Source organism: Balaenoptera physalus (assembly GCF_965194825.1).
Source record: "Balaenoptera physalus genome assembly, chromosome: 6".
NCBI classification, from domain to species: Eukaryota; Metazoa; Chordata; class Mammalia; order Artiodactyla; family Balaenopteridae; genus Balaenoptera; species Balaenoptera physalus.
The window spans coordinates 100,456,754-100,471,990 of record NC_138885.1 but is presented as its reverse complement, the minus strand read 5'-3'; the positions used below and the strand labels follow the sequence as shown (position 1 = coordinate 100,471,990).

Here is a 15,237-nt window from a genome sequence, read left to right as displayed (position 1 = left end):
GGCAGAGAAGGCCAATGGCTTAGTGTTCATTCCTCAGCCCTCTCCTCTATACCGAGAAATCATCCTCCCCTGGAATCATTTCTCCCCTGGAAATCATCCTCTCTCGTTGCTTCAGCTGCCACATACATCAAGTTTTCCCAAGTTTCTCTCTAGCTATGGCCTTTCTCATTAGCTTTAGTGTCATATCACCACTGTTATGTCTCCTCTTCATCTAAAAATCACTGTTTCTAAAACCAAGCCACTCCACTCATTGCTGCCACCTTAAACTTGGTAATAATTCAACACTATATACAACATTACTCTTTGGCTCAGAACCCCTGAGTGGTTTCCCACAGTTCAGTGGCAAGTCCACACTCCTAACCCTGTTGTTCAAGGTCTGTTACAATGTGAGACCTGCTCACTTGCCTAATATTACAGACTAGCAACCTCTTTACAAAAGCCACCCCAGTCTCAATTCCTCCTCAGGCTTTCCAAATAAACCCAGTGCATTTCCACACCCCATGTGACTTTGCATACACCATTTCCTCTTCCTTCTAGCTTTTCTTAAAACTCAGTCCCCCTGTTCATAACTTCCATGAAAATGTCCATGGCTGTCCCATATTTAGGGAGCATGCCCTTCTCTCTGAGAAATACTTGGTAGAGAAGCAAAAATCTGAGACTTAATGTGAACAAAGATATTTTACAAAGACATTTGATGCAGCATAGTATAAAAAAGCAAATGGCAAGAATCAACTAAAATTTCCAGGTTAAATAAATTATGTTATATCCATTCATTCAATGGAATATTTGGTAGCCATTAAAAAGAATAGGTAAACTTATAGACTGATGTTAAAAATGGTCTCCTAGAGAGAACTCCTAACCACTTTTTGTTTGGCATTTCTCAATTCAAATTGATTTTTGTTCACATTTTTAATATGCCTCAGTTTACCTTTTAACAGTCCTGGTGTCAGAAGAGGGAACCAAAGGAGACCTCCCCAACAGCCCACAGGAGCAGTGAGCAACCCGGCATAGGTATCTGTTGAGACCTTGAGCTTGCTGCTTTCTCGCTGCCTCTGGAGGTCACGGGTAAGTCCCTCTCAAATCCTAGCACTGAAGTTTTTGTGTTATGAGCTTGCAGACTTTATTTGAGCCTTTCTTTTTCATGCTGGGTCCAGAAACAAGCTGGAGTTGGAATGAGTCAGACTTAAAAACCAGACTGGGCTCAGGAATGGACTGGTCCCAATTTAGAAACCAGACTGGATCCAGGGTCAGACTGGGTCTGACTTAAAATTGGACTGAGTCTAGTGTGAGTTTTCAGGTGAACAGAATTTTTTTTTTTTTTTAAGGCTGAACAAGTAGGTTAACTATACCAAAGATAATCTCGAATTACACTGGCCACAGTGGAGAACTTTAAACCATCTTAGATAAGCCTATCCATTTATGAGTTATCCTAGAGGAAAAAGTATTTCAGCCAGGCGCTCACTATTAAGGGCAGAGGGAAAATTATTTTTCCTCCTTTACAGTTACTGGTGACCAGGATGAGACCCACTGGAATGCCTCCCTCACTCTGGAGCCTGGGAAAACTGGCAGAAGCCAGCGAAGAGTAAGAATTTTTACTAATGTCAGCTCCCCCAGATCTCTACCTGTGGTGCCTGGTTGAGAGAAGAAGGTAAAATTTCACATGGCCGCTTCCTTTCCAAATTACCAAAAAAAAAAAGGTTATTGATCCTTTCTCTCCCAGGGACAGCTATTGCCTTCTTGTCCATCTCATTTTTTGTCCTGAGAACTTAGCTTGGCAATCATCAGGTTGGGGAAAACTCAAAAATATACCCAGACAGAAATGTGGGTTACATTCCTTTTGTGGCTAGGGTCCTACCATTGTCAGCTCTCAGGGGAATTGTCTAAGTCCTTCTTTCTTTTGGCTGTCTTTGGGAGTGGCTCTGGATGTTGTGCTCATGGGGTAGTTCAATACTGCCAGGAATATTTACTGTTTGTCTCGCTCAAACCTGACATTTGAAAAAAAAAATTTTTTTTAATTAGCTCTATAGTCAGAAGTGGACCAAATTGGAAGCTGATATTCAGAGCCTGATAGGAACTATTTTTTAGGCCTTCTCCCCTAACCCAAAATAAAACTATGTACCCAGAGGGAAAGATAAACATCCTGAAGCCATTGTAGAAGGATTTACTGAAGCGTTCCAAAGACACACAGCCCTAGAACGCAGGAATCTTTTGATTTCCATCTTAGAGCTCTTCTCCCTGATACAAAGAAGTAAACTGAGAATAATGTAGTTGGATGGTTGGATCAGCATCTTGATATTCAGGCTGCAGCCCAATCTTTCAAGGAATTAAAAACAACTGTCTAACACACTAAGTCTTTATAAGAACAGAAATGTGGCTCTAGAAACAACTCAAAGCCCACCTATCGTTTTTACCTAGCCCCAAATTTCCCCTATTTATCTCAAAAGGCTTGCAGATATTGTTTTAAAAAAACTGGATTTAGGAAACAAAAGCCTTTCTTGGAGAAATTTGTATCTTTTCTCTGTGCCTTTGCGATATAAACGTTCTATCTGGTCTTCTTTAGGAACCCAAAGCCATCTCTGGAAATGTAAACTTCAGGGAGGTAATTCTTATCAGAAAAAGAAGGGAGCTGTTTTAGAAATTAAGTGAATGAAAAATCTTAAAAGTCTTTTCCACAAATATTAGTAAAAGTTTTAGCTATCTGAGCAGGTAACCTTAACTTATTTTATCTGCCAGAAACACAATTTAGATCCAACTGTTCTTTTATAAACTAGTCAGTTTTGCATTATCATACCTGTCTCATAGCTAAAAATTTAAAACTAAAGCTATAAGATCTCTGCATCTGTCTGTACGTTTATGTATATCTCTGTTCGTATGTTGTAGATGTGTGATATTTTTCTACCTTTGGATGGTATTGCCAAAATTAATGTGTAAAGAGCTCTATTAATTGGCTTAAAGACAAACAAGCATTTACATAAATCAAGTATACTCTCAGAAATCCAGAAACTAACAGAAATTTTTTTCAAGTTCATTTGATCTAGGATAATCTTCAGTAAATAAAAGGTGGTTTAAGTTTGTTGGTTTAATCAAAATAGGCATGTCTTTAGAGTTATTAGCATTAAATATAATACTTTTATCCTACCTAGGTTTACTAAAAGTCAAATAAACTCATGTTATAGAATTTGTCAGCAAGAAAAATAACTTAAAATGACGGTTAACTGTTTAATGTCTCATGAAATTTTCATGAATATTCTAAACATAATTGTTAAGAATAAATTAAATAGATGTAAATAAAAGTTTACTTTTTAAAAAAGTAAAAAGTTTATAAATAAATTTTTCAACATTATGCTTTATGGTATGTCTACTTAAAAATAGTTTCTAAAATCTTTTTGGTAACTTGAAACCTTAAAGTTATGCTGAGATAAGTTAAATGATGGATATTCATTGAATATCTAGATCATTTCCAAATAATATACAATACTGAAACATTAATTACTGAACATAGCTTTATCTACTTTTGGCTTCCTTTACAGAGGCACTAAAGATATTTGGGTTTATTACTAAACACGTTTTGTGCCACAGTGAAAAAATTTACTGAGAAAGAATATACTTCCAGAAATCGTGAAATGTATTTATAAATTTGCCAACCCACAGAATGCTAGTATAACAGACACTCCACAATTGCTTACGTCTTAGTTTCACTAGGAAAAAACGGTTCTAAGTATTAAGAATTCTAATCAATATATACAATTAAAACTACTTAGAAAACTTCATGGAATTGAACCTTGGGTCCACATCCCTCAGTTAAAAAGGGCTTCTCCAGGGGCTTCCCTGGTGGCACAGTGGTTGAGAATCTGCCTGCCAATGCAGGGGACACGGGTTCGAGCCCTGGTCTGGGAAGATCCCACATGCCACGGAGCAACTAGGCCCGTGAGCCACAACTGTTGAGCCTGCACGTCTGGAGCCTGTGCTCTGCAACGGGAGAGGCCGCGACAGTGAGAGGCCCGCGCACCACGATGAAGAGTGGCCCCCGCTCGCCGCAACTAGAGAAAGCCCTCGCACAGAAACGAAGACCCAACACAGCCAAAAATAAATAAATAAATAAATTAATTAATTAAGAAAAGGGCTTCTCCAAACTCTCGGAACTGCATACCAGCTGGAGACCTAAAATTAAAATCGACTAAGGAGGTCCTTACCCAGAGGCAGATGGCATCTTGTGGTAGACAGCTGTCTCCCAAGATTGCAGATCAAGGTCTTTAACACCAATATGAAATGTTTATTCCTTCTGCCTTTTCACTACTTGCTTTTTTTCTCTGTTAATGCATAGGAAGATAATGCTCCTTAACTCTGGCAACTGCTGATGAATCTACTGCTAAGGCCGTAGCTGAACAACCAAAGTCCCAAGATTTTCTTGCTAAGGTAAATTTAGATGATAGAATTGCTTTAGATTAGTTATTGGCTGAACATGTGCCATAGCAAATGTCTCCTGCTGCGCCTTGATCAATATCTCTAGTATTGTAGCAAATACAGAAAATTAACAAACAAGCCACTTGGTTAAACAGGTACATCCTTTGATTTATTTGATACCAGCTAGTTTGGTTCACTGGGGCCCTGGCTAAGGAGTACACTTCAGTCTCTTGATATTATCCTCCTAATAGTTATCACTGTAGTCTCTGTGGTGTGCTATATTCTCTCAAAGGTCTTAAATGCATGTTCACAGCCATCAGCAGTACATTAGCTGGTCTTACTGTGCTTGGAGAAACAGAAACAAGATGAACAACGAGATGAACAGCAAAACAATTCTTCCACGGGCATAACATCATAACCTTTGAGTTTCACAATGAGACAAGAGAAACTTAACTCTGATGGTGACAAAGAGTGGCATTAATACTAAATTTTTGGTCAATTTTTCACATACAAGAGGATGACCAAAAGGGGAGAACTGTTAGGTTGTTTTAAAAGGAGACCATTAGACTGAGGTGGCTCTAATGCCATAGCAGCTTACATAAGCAAACCAAAATCTATGCCTGTAAACACCTCAAGGTTACAAATCAAAATGCTAAGAGTAACCAATCACAAACAGCCAACTAGGCTTTACGCTACAGACAATCAATAATTGCCTTTCTTTGCTTCTGCCTTTTCTCTATAAAAGTCTCTCCCTGAGCTACTCTTGGTGGAGTGCTCCTAACCACTTCTAGCTTGGCACTGCCTGATTGGAATCAATTTTCGCTCAAATAAACTCTTAAAAACGTCTCCTAGGGGCTTCCCTGGTGGCGCAGCGGTTGAGAGTCTGCCTGCCAATGCAGGGCACACGGGTTTGAGCCCTGGTCTGGGAAGATCCCACATGCCGTGGAGCAACTGGGCCCGTGAGCCACAACTACTGAGCCTGCACGTCTGGAGCCTGTGCTCCGCAACAAGAGAGGCCATGACAGTGAGAGGCCCACGCACCGCGATGAAGAGTGGCCCCCGCTCGCCACAACTAGAGAAAGCCCTCGCACAGAAATGAAGACCCAACACAGCCAAAAATAAATAAATAAATTTTTTAAAAAAAGTCTCCTAGATAAAAATGAAAAATGCAGAAGTCTTTATGGTATGTCCTATTTGTGTGAAAAAGGAAACGTAATATATACATACATAGGTATACATATATATATATATTTATGCATAGTTTACCCTAGAGGTTTCCTGGGAAATTTAAAAACTGTCACCTCTGAGAAAGAGGACTGGGAGTCATGGGAAAGAGGGTGATACTTTTAAACTTCATACACTTTTATATTATTTGAATTTTAACCATGAGCATTTTCAATTAAAATAACTATAAAATAAAGGAATATGCACAAAAAGTGGAAAACGATGAAGAATCCAGATTTTACCTCTACCATTTGTTAGCTATGTGGCTTTGGACACGTCACTTAAATTTCACAAATTTATTTTGATTTTGTGATTTGAACACAGACTATTACTCACGTAAGCTTTAATAAAATTAATGATGGTCATTCATGGTCAATCTGGGAAATCACAACACACAAAAAGAATTTTATCTTTTGTGAAATATAGTGAAAATGTAGGTTCTGGGGGAAATCATTCTCTATAATTTGGTAACATCTTGGGGGAGACATGCTGCCCTTGTGCAAACTCTACAGTGACATGAACAGGGTGCACACAGAGCCTAGGCCTGTTTCCGTTCAGTGCACACCTCTGTCTAGAGGTCCAGCTATTGCTAGCGATCTGACCTAAGGGTGAAAATGGAATGAATGTGCCTCTCTCTTGTTTAAACGCTGGGATGAGTGGCAGCAGGACCAGGGTCCCAGGTGGTCTTTCTCTACCTGCTGCCCCCGCCATGTGCTCATCCATGCTGAGCAGGAGCTCCCAGGCAGCTGGCTGGATGTCTCCATACATCTCCTCCGTCAGAATTGGTGCTGCCTTGATTAGCAGAGATAAGGGAGCAGGCGACAGGCTCATTACCTGGGAAAAGATGGAAATGATGTCATAAAATCTTTGAAGACAGATTGCTGTACTCCTCTAGAGTGTTAAGTGTCACTTCCCCTCTCTCTGCTTTCCTTAAATGACCTTAAAATACGTTCTAAAGTGGGAGTGTATTTATTGGCATGATGTATAATAAGCTTTATACCCTATTAGTTGATGTATAATTACCCCCAAATCGTATTAATTTTATAATACTTTCACCACAAAAACTAATTTGCAACCACCTAGGGAATAAACTGTAGAATAAGTATAGCTCCGTGAGAAAGAAGGACTCCAGCCAATATATCTTTGTGTTTAAAGTCCTGGTGAACTTTCATAGCATCTTATCTTCCTTCCTGTTAGAAGCTGATTTCCACTGGAAACTGTGATCAGCCTCTAATTTATAAAGGAGTTCCATTCAGAAAGTTAGTTTTCTAAGCCAGTGAACTTGGATGGCATTTTCCCTTCAAAACATTATACACTGTGGTTATTGCTCCAGGTTAGCCAACAAAATCCCATTTAATCCATTATTTCAAATAATTTTGGTGATAAATGTAGGTTTGGGGCAAGTCTAGGTCTTTAACCATAATTTAAAACACTTTCTAGAAAAACATGAAACTTTTTTTTCTCTTCCCCTGGGAAATGTATTATGATTTAGAGTTTAGGTTGTAATAACAATATAACTGTGTCAAGCACTGGCTAAGTAGCTAAATTTACTATCTTTTTTAATCCATGCAATAATTCTTTGAGGTGGGTCTAGTGTTAAAATCCCCATTTTAGAGATTAGGCAACTAAAACTGAGAAAAATTAAGTTAACTTGCCCAAGGTCCCAGAGCCAGAGCAGCAGGTATAGGATTTGAACCCCGACTGTCTCATTCCAAGACCTGTGAGCATCGTTCCCACCTGTGAGCATTGGTGGGAAGCTGGCTCCATTGGAGTGGAGAGAATGGGAAGAGGCACGGTTCCAGCCAAGCTCCCCAAGCCTTGTCTCTATGGAAGATGGCTGTCCAGCAAGAAGGGATTTTTCCTTGCATACTTGGTAGCACTCTTGCTCACCAAATTAGAGGGGCCTTTCTGCCAACACTGTGCCAGTTGGCACATTGTATGTCCCAAACATTAGTAAACAGGATATCTGGAGTTCCCTCCTTATTACTGCTCCGCGAATATTTCTGATCCATGCATCAATACCTGTAGTCTGATGTATTTCAGCATTCCAGAGTCCTTTTTCCCCTCTAGGTTGGCATCTGAAACTCTCTTTTTCAGAGAAGGCGTCCTCAGGCATGATTTATCTGAGCACTGGAAAGAACAGAAGATAGGTGGCGAAGAAGGTTGTGTTCTCTCAAAACCCAACAGTGCTGCTTTCCTCCAAATTCTCCAAACAACCAACTGCTTCTAATGCAACAGATGATTTCAGTAAGGACTTTTTATGGGCCTGCACATTCTGAAAGTGATAAAAGTAGTTAATTTTGTCATGAAAAGATAGCTTAGGGGTATTTAGCCACAAACTCCTCTTTTACCACTGAGGAGACCAGGACCCAGAGAGGTGGAGTAGCTTGACCAAATTGCAGAGCTGGTTATTAGTAGAATAAGGAAAGGACAGGATCTCCTGATTTCCATTTCAGGGCTAATTATATTCCACCAAGCTGTGAAAAACACAAATCTTTTTAAATATTGCCAGTTAAAAGCCACTCTCTCTAATAATCCCTTTAAAGGGTTGGATGTTACAAGTTGATTATTTGGAAGACAAAATGTTTCACAGAGGAGTGTTAGGAAGTGAAAGATAAAAGACTCATCAACGAAGTACGAGTTCATAGCATCCATCATCCAGGTAAAGTGTTTTTGTTTTTTTTAAAAACCATACTTGTCTATTGGACGCAGCAGCTCTTCTTTCAAATTGTCCCCTCAACCAGGGTCCAGAATAGGCCTGACATCTGCATACACACGGAGGAGACATTTTCTTCCCCTGACTCTCTAAGTGCCAAGGAATGGAGTGGACAGAGCAGCTGGGAGAATGATTGCTCCAGTGGTGGCAGGCCCTTGTTTATTTATCCTGAGTCCTGATGCCTCCATTTTTGCACTCCAGGCTGTGCAAACAGGGAATCCATCCCTTTGCACAGTATAAATGCTCATTTGTTTTTCCAGTGACATGTCAGTGAAACACTCTCTCCCTCAGTGCCAAGGGTAAACAACTGAACTCCTTTAGAATTTCTGAACAGAGCTTCACAGTGTTATAGACGGAGATATTTTGAAAGAAAAAGCAAATCTAAAAAGTACATGCATGTTCCAAGAAAGTCTTTCAAAACTCTGACAAAAAGACCCAAGACAATGCATCTGTTATGTGACCGGTATGGAATGAACTTTTAAACGAGTCTACTTGGAAACAAATGAATCAGAGCTCTTGCTGTGTTTTCTAAAGATTAAAAAAAAAAAAAAAGCGGAGGCACATACTTGGGAACACATATCATTTAGGGAGAGAAATTCTGCTTGGGAATAAATATCATCTGGGGAGAGAAATCCTGCAATGCTTTTTTCCCCCCCTGTGAATGTAAAAGCAAAATATAGCATAAATATCATGCCTATTTTATATAATTTGAAAACTTCTAAAATCATATATGGCAATCATTTTCCATATAAATATAGGGGTGTATCTGACTTTGTAAAAAATCAAGGTATTTAAAAAGTGGCATCTTTCTGCTTTTATTCTTTCTATTTATTAAAAAAAAAATGTAAATTGCAGAATACCTGGAAAATACAAAAAAACTATAAAGAAGAAAATAAAAATCCTTATAATCCTCAACTCAGTGATGGCCATTATTTGGTTCCTTTCAGTCTTTTGTCCCCCTATGCATCTTAGCAAAGCTGTGACGATGCTATATATGTGGTACACAGTCTTAAACATTTCATTTCACTGTGATTTTATGATGAATATCCCCCAGGTCGTTAGAGTTATTTTAAAATTGATTTTTAAATTTTTAAAATATTTTATTGCTTCCTCCTTTGGCTGGACATTTTATCTTTTCAGGGTTACCTTTGAACAATGCTTTTGATTAATTTACAGGAATTTTAAGCAAGCAGATACAGAAAAATACTCAGAGGAAAAAGGACAAACATTTATGTCTGTTTCTCACACTCTGTGAAATGTAGGCTTCTGTTTAATCCTGTCTGCTGGGGACAGAAGGTATAAGTCAAGCTTCTCAAATATCAAATATTTAATATCCTGGCATGTTCCTTAAGAAGCCTGGTGTGTTCTGCTGGCTTCAAGATTATTAGGATGTTTGTTTTAGTGGAAAGGGAAGGGAATTGGAAAGGCTTTTACACTAGGGTGATGGGCTAGGAACTCTTCTTGAGTGACTTGTTCAGGCCTGAAAACAGGTATTAAAGATGGGTACACGTGTGATGGGCACTTGCGTGCCCTATGTGAGGTCCCTAAAGTCCTCTACTGGTGTGACCCTGACTCAGACTAACATTATCATCAGTTGCTTTTTGCTTTGGTAACGTGGTGTAAAACTTGGCTAGAAGAGAGTAAGAAAATGGATGGAGTAGGAGGCTGGTTCTGAAGGCATTTATTGGTTATTAGTGGTTCCTGAAGAGTTAGAAATTTCACTGGACTGTGAGATGTAGGTGGTGGTTGGAAACACACATCAAGCAGGGACTGCAAAGAAAACCGAAACTAGTAACCCAAGACTGAAGGACAGAATTTATCACTAATAGAGGATGTCATTCATTGTTGAGTCGATCTACCAGAGGCAGCTATGGTCAGTGGGAGGACGTTATACAGTCCCAAGAGCTGGCAGGGATACTGGGACATGCTTGCTATGGGATGGTGTAGAACTTGGACTACTGTAATTTTCTTCTATGTATATATCTTGGACATATTCATTATAATTGGCTCCCTCTTTCTTGTCCTCATCCTGACCACTACGGATAAAATCTGTAGTGCAAAACCAATCCTTTAACTGTCCAGGGAATTATCACTTGTGGTGTTTGGATCAGAAAGAGGAGGGGTTGGTCCCATCAAATTCCTGTCCTATGGAATTAGGGGACCGAGTCTGATTCATTTAGTGATGGTTACTGGGGCTGAGAAATGATGATGCAACCTTGAGACTTCAGTCTAAGTACAAGATGAATAAAGCAGGGGTTGCTGGTCAGGGGACAGAGATGAGTCAGCAGACAGAGATGATGCAGAAAGAAGCAGAGATGAGAGACTCTGTCCACCCTGAGATGGACAGCAGCTTTGGATCTCATTCCTTTGAGGCTTGACTGTGTTTCCCACCTGTCCTTGGTTTCATGAGATTCTGCTATATCCTTTGAAGAAACTCTAATTATTTGAACAAATCTCAATGGGTTTCTATTCCTTACAACAAAATATTGTTGACAACGGAGGCATAATACATAATTAGTTTAAGTAAACATTTTACTTATTCATTTAATAATTCAAGTATGTTTATTAAGAATTAACCATATGCCAGGAACAGGGCTAACTTCTGAGGATATGCTTAGGAGCAAAACCCCCATGATACTGGCCCTTCTGGAGAGTGTATCTTACCAGGAGAGACAGCTAGCAAACAAACGAAAATTCAAGATAAGTAGAAACAGAAATACATGTCATAAATGATGATAACAGTGTGGAAATAATGAGGTATTTAAAATTTGGGAAAATTGGAGTCAGCCTACTGGGTTCTTTGGGAAAGGGATTGCCTCATGTTTCTGGAAAGAAACATGCCAATAGAAGTATAGTATTTCCCCAGAGGTAACCCAGACCCTTTGTGTCTCATACATCTTTGACATAGGAGTTATGTATGTCATAGTGAAGAGTAATTCTGACCAATGAAATCAAGACCTAGGGCTTGGGCTTGGCCTCACAGCTGTGTTTTCCATAGATTTAGAAAAATATTAGTCCTGCAGGAAATCAGGTGGCCTCTTGCCATTTACACTGGCTTCACAAAATTTATGGACACTATGCCCTTTCTTTTTTTGGGCACATATAACCTTTTATTTACCTCTCCTTTTTGGCTGAAAGGAAAAAATGTTTTATCCACTCATTTCCATCAGCAAGCACTAATTGCACATTACTATGTTTAGAACATAGCATTAGACAAGGTACAGATATACAGGAAAAATAAAATAATTTTTTGGTGAATTCACCTTTTGGTGAAGGTGATATATATAATGATAGCTTATCTAAACCTTTCAAATTTGGAAGTGCACTAAAACAGACTAACAGAATGTACAGTGAGTCTCTGAGCACTGAAATGTAGATTAGCAGATTGATCAGAGTTAGATGGGTTACAAAATGTACTAGCTGCCACAAATATATTCTGTCATAAAAACCAATTAAAAAGGAAGCACGAATGAAATACCAATTGCTCATAAGTTTCGATTTAAATCAGAATCACTGCTTTTATTCTTGACTTATTGCCTACTCTGTTTTCATTTGGGCTCTGAAAATGTGGGCATTGTTCATTTATGTGACAGATTCAGAACAGGCAAATGGAAACATCATGAGAGAATAAAAAAGAAGCTTGAACAGGAGGCTGGCATTTTGGAAATAAAATGTTTATCACAGAAGACTCAATACATCTTTTCAGCTCTCCACCTGCATGACTAATTTAAATGTGTTAGGGTTAGGGAACACTTATACTCTTGCTTTACCTTCCCTTTCCCTTTCAAAAATGTAAACAACATGTAAGGTTGGTAACCTTTTCTGCTGCTTCAGGCCAGTGTCCTGGATGGGCCAGAGGTGAAAGGCACTCATGAAACACCATAGAACTCTACAGCCCACTCACTCATTCAATATTATAGTCCCTCTGCCATAGTGAGGTACTCTGTTAGGTATCACACAGGATACAAAATGTGCAAGACTGCCTCAGTTCTCAAGAAGCTTTATAATTGAGAAGAGAAATAGGGATGTAAGTAGCCCCGCTTTGCAGGCAGAGCAATCTTAAAAACCTCTCAGTGCTTGTCACTATTCACAGGATAAAGACTAAAATCCTTCCCAAGGCCTCAGAGGCTCAACCTGGTCTGCTCTCTACCTGCTTGTGCAGCCTCATCAGGCACCACGGTCCTCCGTGCTCCAGCCATCATCCTTGGTTCAAAGTCTTATTCATAAGATCTCTCAGCACAGAGTGTTTCTCCTTCATTGTGCTTATCGTTGTTGCAATTTTACATCAACTTGGGATGTTTATTTGATTAATTTCTGTCTCTAGACTAGACTGTGTGCATCTTACAAGGGTAGGGCCATATCTCTTTGGCCATTATTATACCCAACACAGTATGGACTCAGCATGGTCCAGAATCTCTTTAAAATTTGTTGAATAGATGCATGGATGGATGGATCAATGAATGAATGAATAGTTGAATGAAAGATGTGAAAAGCACAAGTAAACCATCATTGTAGTTTAGAGGAAGAAGCAATAGAAAATGTCATTAATCATCCACCTGCAGTATGCCCTGTGGTAAACTCTAGGGAGATCAGAAAAGAAGGAGGTGGCACTTGAGTTGGATCTTGAAGGATGTTTGGGTTCAGCCATGTATAGATTACAGGTGAAGATACAGCTGGAGCAAAGGTATGGAAGTAAGAAATCTCAGCGTGTGTATGGTGAACAATGAACATTAGGTTGGCGTATTTTTACAATTTTCAACATATATGGTTTTCTTCTAAAGCTAAGGGAGTTTTTATATGAAGGAGAACTTACCTAAATAAAAATAGGTTTTCTTTGTATGTAGTGTCATTTATGTTTGAGATACATGTATGTACATACATACATGTATCTCAAACATAAATGCATGTCTATGTACATGCATACACATACAAACATATATACACATACACATTTTTCTTTTCATGTCATCATTTAGCAGTTCATGTAGTTTCCCCACCTGATTTCCCCTCAGAATTTGTGTAGTTTGAATACCAGGAGATGCAATAGAGTCTAGTTGAAAAAGCCCTGACTTTGAAATTCCATGTTTATAAATTAAAGTCTAGCTGTTCTAGATGTGAACTGTGGACAATCTCATCTTTCTGAACCTCAACATTTTCATCTGTAAAATGTGATGAAGAGTATCTCCTGCACAAGATTTGCAAGAATCAAAAAGTACTTTGTCAATGATGTATACCTACCTTATACTCTCATACATATGCTTTGAAAAAAATACTAAAAGGTCATATTCCAGAAGGCAAATTAGCACACTTATGATATGCATGAGATACATATTTTTTTTCTTTAGGATCTCTTTAGGAGCTCTTGTATTAGCTAAAATTTCTTCCATACACCCATATTGCTTTCATAATTCAAAAAATCATAATTAAATAAATCCCTTTTGTGAGTGCTAAAGCATTACAGATTGATATACAACTCAACTGTGCATTTTTTGTTATTGCTTATATTCTCTAGCTTGATTTGTATTTCATTGCCATCCTCCCACCCCACCAAACCTGGTTCACAAACTCTTTAGTATCAACAGAAATATCCTCTACTCCTGCTTAATTATTTTTTATTTCTCCAAGAATATCTGGCCTCATATTGTGCCAACAGCAGGTGCACAATGAATGCTCATTGAAATGAATAGGGATTATATAAAAATCTCTTGGCAAATCCACTTGTGAGAAGCAGCTGCAGGGGCGGCCAGCAGCACGCGGTGGAGCATCTTGGCCATCACGCCTGTTCAGGGGCAGTTGGGTAACTCGGGGCTTCCCTAGCAGAAGCACGGCAGCCCTGGTTACTGTCTTCATCTTCTGCCAGCTCAGCTGTTCAGTTTTCAGGAAAGTGCAGCAGAATGCTTAGAAAGTGTAATAGTTTCTTGAAGAAGTTTCCTTTAGTCTGATTTGACTCTATTATTTATCAGTGAGCAGTTGGGCTATTTATTGCTTATTTCTTAAGCTCTAACTGTATCATTTCCTATTACTGCTGTATCAAATCACTAGAATCTTCCTGGCAAAAAAATAACACAAATTTATCTTAACAGTTCTCTAGGTCAGAAGTCTAAAATGAATTGGCAGGGCTGTGTTCCTTCTGGAGGCTCTAGGGAATCATCCATTTCCTTGCCCTTTCCAGCTTCTAGAGGCTGCCTGGACTCACTGCCCTGCATCATTCTGACCTCTGCTTCTGTCATCACATCTCCATCTCTACCTCTGACTATGTTCAGCCCACTTGGCTAACCCAGGATAATCTCCCCATTATAAGATTCTTAACTTACTCACATAGGCAAAATCCCTTTTGCCAAGTGAGGTAGCATATTCACAGGTTCCAAGGATTAGAAATCGGACATCTTTGGGGGGACATTATTCTTCCTACCACAGCAACCTACTTATCACCAGTGCCTCTTTGGGTTCATATTTATTTGTAGAAATAAGCCTGGGAAAAGAGTTGGGCCCATGTTTGCTCATGGACATGAAGACAAAGCACTTGTCTTTTTTGTACCCATCTTCTAATTTTGCTCGAAATCACACAGATCTGTAGCCTGTTTATGCAACTGCAGTGGGCTGAAGTTTACATTTCCAGAGAAAAGACTGTTAGGACATCATTTTCCCTATCATTGGTATATTATCATGTGATCATTCTCTCACCTCCTTCTGCTTCTTGCCCCGGAGAGCCACGTTGCTGACGCTGCTGCTCTCTCGGAGGGAGTCCACGGAGTCTCCGTAGAGCAGCTTAATGGCCCTGACAAGCCGGGCACAGGAGCGGCTGTGGTGCAGGTAGCAGTGAGGGTGGCAGTAGTCAACGTGGGTGCAGATGAAGCTTTGCTGATTGCACAGCAAGATCATGACCTGGAACA

General features: G+C 39.4%; 1 protein-coding gene across 3 annotated transcripts in view; it reads right to left on the bottom strand.

The window, feature by feature from the left end:
- Positions 1-15,237, bottom strand: part of UNC80 (unc-80 homolog, NALCN channel complex subunit) — a 237,618-nt gene that overhangs the window by 82,416 nt on the left and 139,965 nt on the right. For all 3 annotated transcript variants that reach the window (XM_082467395.1, XM_082467397.1, XM_082467396.1), the window contains 3 exons: positions 15,029-15,229; positions 7,651-7,758; positions 6,324-6,462 (listed from right to left, as the gene is read on the bottom strand). In XM_082467395.1, coding sequence (XP_082323521.1) covers positions 6,324-6,462; positions 7,651-7,758; positions 15,029-15,229 — 448 coding nt within the window. The remainder of the gene's footprint in view (positions 1-6,323; positions 6,463-7,650; positions 7,759-15,028; positions 15,230-15,237) is intronic.